The sequence below is a fragment of the Nansenia antarctica genome, assembly GCF_963989245.1.
Source record: "Nansenia antarctica genome assembly, chromosome: 8".
Classification (NCBI taxonomy): Eukaryota; Metazoa; Chordata; class Actinopteri; order Argentiniformes; family Microstomatidae; genus Nansenia; species Nansenia antarctica.
Window position 1 is genome coordinate 10,970,313 of NC_137678.1, and position 7,230 is coordinate 10,977,542.

The 7,230-nt window shown below is 43.7% G+C and overlaps 1 protein-coding gene across 1 annotated transcript in view; it reads left to right on the forward strand.

Moving 5' to 3' along the window:
* Positions 1-4,895: 4,895 nt before the first annotated feature.
* LOC308163856 (cell division cycle 7-related protein kinase-like) overlaps positions 4,896-7,230 on the forward strand; it is a gene marked incomplete at both ends in the record, with an annotated part of 3,709 nt that continues 1,374 nt past the window's right edge. Inside the window, 4 exons of the mRNA XM_080538040.1 lie at positions 4,896-4,908; positions 5,528-5,811; positions 6,003-6,107; positions 6,663-6,841. Of these exons, the coding sequence (XP_080394166.1) occupies positions 4,896-4,908; positions 5,528-5,811; positions 6,003-6,107; positions 6,663-6,841 (581 nt within the window). The remainder of the gene's footprint in view (positions 4,909-5,527; positions 5,812-6,002; positions 6,108-6,662; positions 6,842-7,230) is intronic.

Below are 7,230 nucleotides of genomic sequence, written 5' to 3' on the forward strand. Positions count from 1 at the left end.
ACACACACAAACACACATTTGCCAGTCTGCATAGGGAGCCATAGCACAAACCCTCCCTCTCTCTCTCCCCCCCCCCCCTCTCTCTCTCTCTCTCTCTCTCTCTCTCTCTCTTACACACACACACACACACCTCAATTTCTCTCACTCACACACTGGCAGCCAGTCTGCAGTACCATAGCCAACTACTGATCCAACAAACAGAAAAGTAAACCAGATACAAAACAGGTAGTTCCCTAGTTTGAAAGGAGGAAATAAATGCATTTCTCTACCTTAGTGGGAGACCTGGCACTGGGAGGAGGCAGCTAGTTTCTAGTAGTCAGGGCTGTAGGAGCTGGTTGTAAGGTGTAGGCAGGCTGCAAGGTGTCATCAGCCACTGTGGATCTGTCATCGAAAAGGCAATCTGCAGCCTCGAGAAACGCTTTTTTCACAATTTCGCCGTCTTTGAATGACTTCTTGTGTTTAACAAGAACGTGACTGACGCGATAAGAAGCTATCGTTGCAGCCGTACGTTTTCGCTCTTTTGCCACATTTCCCTTCTAACAGCCATCGTAGATCTGCAGATCAGACAGACGCACTTCCAATATCACATCGTGTAAAAGTCCTCCTCCCATTCTGGATGTAAGTTGTACGTTATTGGTTTCTTACTTGGTCCAGCTTCCCCACTCATTTGTATACCCTTTCTTTAGTAGTAAATAGTAGAAATTGGAAGGCTAACTAGTTAATTAGTCTCGCCGGTATTTTGTATTTTGTAGTTGGCGCTGTTGACTGCGCATGCGTGGTGAACCGTGTGTTAGGTGAAAAGATCAGATCGCAGACTGGCTTACCTGTACGTCAATCAAGTGGCAAAAGCCATAGTGAGGATGGATGATAGGCGACTTTTTTTTTTTTTTTTTTTCAATGCCATGCGATCTACCCATACTACCTTTGCGATCGACGTATTGGGCACCCCTGCCATTGACCATAACATCTTACTGTATAAATTGGAAAGATATGGGATGAGAGGTGTGGCAGTGAGCTGGTTAAAAAGCTAAATTTCTAATAGTTTTCATTCATTCACTGTCACGTCCACATTTTCTGATTGATTAAGGTGACATGACATGACATTAACGTGTGATTTGAAAATGTTCCAAAAAGATGGTTTCCAAGTCTACATAGACAGCTCATTCAAAAACGAACCTCCTCCCTCATTTCTTCTCCTCTGTCCTCTTCTTTCACCATCACACCCTTCTGCATTACATCTTCTTCTCCATCCTCTTCTTTCAGCATCATGCCATTCTCCTCATCTACATCTTCTTCCTCCAGCTTCACTACCACCATCGCTGGACCCCACTGTGAGCTTTTCAGGGCTGGAGAACCACAGCCAGATCCGGGGGACTCTGTGGACTCTGGTTCATACATGGTTGCTGCTCTGAGGAGGACCTGCAGCTGGAAGCAAAGGAGGCACAAACAGGTAAAACTATAAATTCCAGCCAAAAGGTTCACCAGTGTTTCCCATACATAGATGAGACTGTGGCGGACCACCCTAGTCAAGTTGCTCCCGCCATAGTCTCATAAAGAACCAAAAGTAGGTTTAGCCCTGCCACAGTCACACAACATTGTTGTGAGAAACACTGAGTTCACTAGTAATCTGTTGGGACAAGTTCTGCAAATGGGCAATACCACGGTATCAGAATGGGACTCGATTTGGGAAACCACATTTATCAGATCATCTTAAAGACGTATGCCGTGCCCTAACTTGACACAGTTAATATCCAAGCCCACTCAGCATAATCTGAAAAACCCTGGGGAATCTACCCTGGTTAACATACAGTTGACTAGTAGACCATAAAATATGCAGCAGCGTTTTAGTAAATTATATAAGTTATATACTAAGGGTCAGAGATTCTTACCTGCCAGAAGTCTAATCCCTGTATCATTTCAAAGACAAACTTTAAGCATTTTGATGCACAGGTTTTTCTACATTAACTGTATTGTAAAGAAATGTGGTTGTGTATCTGCAGGCATTAGGATAAGAAATGGGTCTGCTAGTCAGTCACATGAGAACTCTCTGCTACCGGCTGACTGACAAAGCCATGGCCAACGACTTGGACCATGCAGGACCACGGGGTTTTACATTTTACATTTACATTTTCTGGCATTTAGCCTAGCGGACGCCTTATTCCAAAGCGGAATAACGGGCTGAAGGTTGCAGGTAGGCTGGGGCTGTCCCTTTTGCTGCCAGCACCAGGGTCTTGAATCTGATGCGAGCTGCTATTGGGAGCCAGTGAAGGGTGCAAAGGACATGAGAAAATGGGGGGGAGGTTGAACACCAGACGGGCAGCAGCATTCTGGATGAGCTGCAGAGGTCTGAAGGCGGAGCCTTAATGTCAAGCCCTGACTTGGGGACGGTTTAACAAATTGTATACAAATTGGAAATTGCCCAATCCTACTGGCTGTTCATGAACAGGACCAACGACCTGATTGCCTGATACTGACTGACATGGCCCCATTGTTCTCCTTTCAATTATATTCACAGGCTACTATAGAGCCCCCATCATTGTTAACCAGTATCAGGGCTCAAACTCACATCACTCACCACTTTCAAAAATAAATAGGGGTGTCCCGATCCCACTTTTTCACTACCGATACCTGGGCCACCGGGGGCTTCATAACTTGAGAAGAAAGCAACCAAATCAGCATATCAGTTAAGTGGTCGATAGAAATACTAGGCCTATTTAGTTTCAACACAACATGCAATTCTGGAAAATGTTAACGTTGGAGAATTAAAATGCTTTTCATGGTCAAATATATTTATTATATTTATTCAATTTTTTCCAAAAGAATTCAATTGTGTTACAAAAACGTGCAACCCCCACATTTTGTAATAACATGCACAATATGTAGCTAATACATTATTACATAATAAGGCAAACGTTATTACATTTTGCGTTCAGGCGATTTATTACATAATGTGCAGGTTATTACATAGTGAAAGTAACTTTTTATTACATTTGGGGATTTTGTTACATAATGGGCAGTTATTACATAATGAGGCGTAACACGGCACCTCTGGGATGTGGTGGAACGTGAGATTTACCCAGTGATTCCTATATTCCTGATGCTGAGCTGCACGTTTCCCCTCTATTCCCCCTATGTGTATTTCTGTGGCAGATAAGCATGCTCCAGTTAAAAGGTAGAAATCCATGGTACTCTGATGAACTCACCATCACTGATTCTGGTGGTGACTCAACTACATGTTGGAAAGCTGTTAAATCACTGAAACTCAATAGTTCCTCTCCCTGCTGTCAACCTCAACAACGTTTATCCAAGTCTAACATCATATGGATACAAAGAGAATAAGTGACGCTTTCCACCAGCATTTTATCTCTGCAGGCCACCTCCTATTTGAAAGAAACATCTGGGACACAGTGGAGTGTGAACCAAATACAGGTGATCAGAGTCAAGCTATACACCATCCATTATGCAACACAAGCTTCCACCAGCTATTCTAAGAGAATCAATCATTGTAGGGAGCATCTGGCCTGCAGGTAAGGATATAATACTTATCTTAAATGCCAAAAATGTAAAATGTAAAGATTTCGACTTGTTGTTTCATTCACAACAGGAGTTTCTCAAAGTCTAGCCCAGTGGTCTTCAACCGGGGGTCCGCGACCCCTAGGGGGTCCGCAGAGGTACTGCAGGGGGTCCGCCAATTTCTGTCATAATAATTGACAACTTTCACCAAAATAATCAGTGAGAATTAAAAAATATTACAAAAATGATATTGAGTAAGGTACAAGCATTAATAGGCAATAATAAGCTACTTTTGACAAAAACAATTTACAAAATAAACAATGCCCATGATTCTAGAGTCTAACATAACCTCAGCTGGAGAAAAAAAACACCTGTCTAGCAAGCTAGGTGTTGGCTAAAACGCTGCAGTTCGGTCTTCATTGCGAAATTAACGTTAATTAATAACTAACTACATCTGATCTGACTGGTTGCATTTGATTAGAATTAATAATGACAGTTACAATTTCTGTGGAAACTAGCACTCCACTGCATCTCGAGCTCACCCAGGGGCCGAGCTAACTAGCACTAGTTAGCTATGTCCCCTGCACCTCCCTGCACCCCCAAGCTAACTAGCGTATTGTAATGAATAAGTATGTAATAATGATCTTGTATCACTAACCCAGTGAGCGGCTGCAGCTCTGTACTGACCATTGTATCTATCTAGCAGCTCTCTGCTTCATTCATCAATCACTCCCACTCCTACCGTCAGGTCGGCGCCTCCGTTGTTGTTCAAGCTAGTGTCGCTTTCCCAGTCTTTGTGTAATAAGTGAAAATGTTGTAATGTTTGCCCTCTAGCACAGTTATAAACTTAATAAATGACTCGTGTTGTCTTCAGTCTCAGCACTGAGAGCGTTTATTGATCCACCATTTTAGTTTCACGTCCCGTTTCACATCCCGTTCCCTGGTCTCGCGGGAATAGCTGACGTCTATCCTATTCATCAGAGCAACGCATCCGGGTACTTTCCCCTCCCGTAATGTCCACGCCCCTTTTTGGGTGATAGAAGTGTAGAAGTTTGACTGGCGGTCAATGGGAATTTCTGGTCTTTGCTACTTTAATCCGATAAAATAAGAAAACCGTAGTGCTTTTTAGATATTAGGAGCACAAATCCGATGGCCAGTTAGGCAAACTATTATATAGTGTCCAAGAAAAAAGGGGAACCAAGGCACTCTTATTGTAGAAAAAAATAAAAAGCCTTTATTAGGAGTGGCTATGCCGACGCGTTGCGGTCTTCTGACCTTCCTCAGGGCACATGGAGTACTGGTACAAACATTTCACTTATGAAGACAATGAGTGGAAGTGACATCATAATCAATGGGTGGAGGTGACTACCCTAGTGGTCAACATGGGTTATACAGGTAAATATGTACCATGAAACACCAATTATGTACAATAAAACCAAACACCACAATATACAGATATGATTGAAAACAAGGTCAAAACAAAATTAAAAACAGCTGTATGGCCATACAAAAATTACAGAAATGGAGAATAATCAATTTCTTCATTTAACCCAGGGGAAACCATGGCATTGAGTTTAAAAATCCAAAATGTTTCCCTTTGTAGGAGCAGTTTGAGCCTGTCCCCTCCTCTGCGAGAGCAGTGGACCACTTCCAGAACCACCACTTTTAAAGAACTGGGGCTGCTATGGCCAGCCTGTTGGTAATGCTTAGCCATAGGATATTGGTCATTGGATGTTCTGATGGCATACACATGCTCTGCGAATCTGTCCCTCAGTCTACGCTTAGTGCGTCCCACATAGAAGCAACCACATCCACATTCCAGCCTGTAAACAACATATGTGGTGTTGCAGTTGGAAAAAGACTTTAGCTGGTACCTGAAGCCACTTGTATCTGTGAAGTGCTTGGTTCTGATCATGTGTTGACAATAATTGCAGTGTCCACACTGGTAATGGCCTTCAGGGGCTGATTAGTTAGGTTTGCAGGTTTACCCTGGTGGACTTTGGCCTGGCGCAAGGCGCGGCCGACACCCAGATTGCGCTGCTGAAGGTGGTGAGGCAGAAGACCACCCTGAAGGTTCCGGGCTCCACAGGAAAACCAGAGGCGTCACTGGGGAAGCGGGCACCATCAACCACCCCCCTACAGCCACCACCTCCACCCACCATGCACCCTAAGGCCCCAGCACCTCACCCCTCCTCTTCCTCCACCTCCACCTCCTCCTCGTCTACCTCCATAAAACCACCGGCTAAGAGGGTCCTCTTACTCCCCACCACCAACCACACTAAACACACCAAGGTGTCTGTACTAGCTCTTTATCCTCCTGCACTGAATCATCTGGCTACAGTGGTGTCATACTGTCATAGGCTTGTTTTTCATTGACTTCTAGACCTTTACAGTGATGCTGTAATGTGCTCTTACTAAATGTATTTTGCAACCATGTGGTTTTGTTGTTGTTGTGTGTTTTGACCTTTGACCTTGCACTGTTTGACCAGGAGCTGTCAGGCCTGGGTAAAGCACCACGGGCAGTGTTTGGAGAGAGGAACCTGAATAGCTGCACCTCTGCCCCCACCAAAACCATCCAAGCTTCCAAGATCAAGGTGAGAACATCCGATCTCAGCCTGGCCTGTCTTCCAAAATTAAACAGAACTAACAACACAACATGTCGTCATATCCGATCCAAGAATCCGATCATCTCTTGATTGAGACTCTGGGGGCGCAGGATGGAGCAAGTTGTCACCAAGACGACCACATCTCAAAACGTTTTAGGTACAGCTACACTCACGATGACCCTACCCCCCTCTAGTTTACATCCCGTTTTGTACGCATCACACGAAATGAAGACATTACGTTACATGAAGTTTTCTGTGGCATAATTCCGCTTTTTTTGCTTTTTATTTTGGTAATAATGCTGCTTGAAATTCACTGGCTGGATTCTGCCTCCCATCCGCAGAAAACATTGGGTGCGCCTTCAGTCTCCTTTTGAATAGAGTCTGACTTAGTGGAACTACACAACATGTATCTATTGAGAGTTATGCATCTCATTATTGATTATATATCAGATAAATCAGATATTTTTGCAAGATTTCCATGGCAAAACTGCACATATAAGGACTCTTCCCAGATCATAATCCTATGTGTCTATGTTGGGTTAGCTGGTTAAGCCCACTAACACAGAAGACCCTACCACACGCAAGTTTGCCCCTGCCAACCGGCGCCCCCTACCTGCAAGGACGGCTGCCAGCAACCAGAGACAGAGGACCCTCGCTGTCAACCTGGGCCTCACCTGCAACTGCTTCATGACTGACCGTGTCTGCAACATCTGCATGTCCAGGTCAGCACATAGACAGACACACATGTCCCTAAATGTGATCTATCCAAACCCAACTGTGTCTGGTCATGTCTCCATGGTTTCATAGTTTGAACTGAGTATATGCAGACAGGTGTTACTTTCTTGTTCTCTAGGGTGAAGAAGTAACAAATTACAGTTGGTATGAGTAAATTAAAGATATTTATTTGGCCATAACAGTTTTGAAGTCTTATAGTAATGACAAAACAGAATTAGAACTAACAAACAAATGCCTCACAAACAAAAGAAACAATGAACACATCCCTAGGATGGTTTTGAAACAACAAACAAAAAGTCACTATGGAAAATCTTTAAAGTATAATGTGACTATTAGAGTACAAAACTCAAAGTTTTGGCCTCTGAGGATTGGCTGA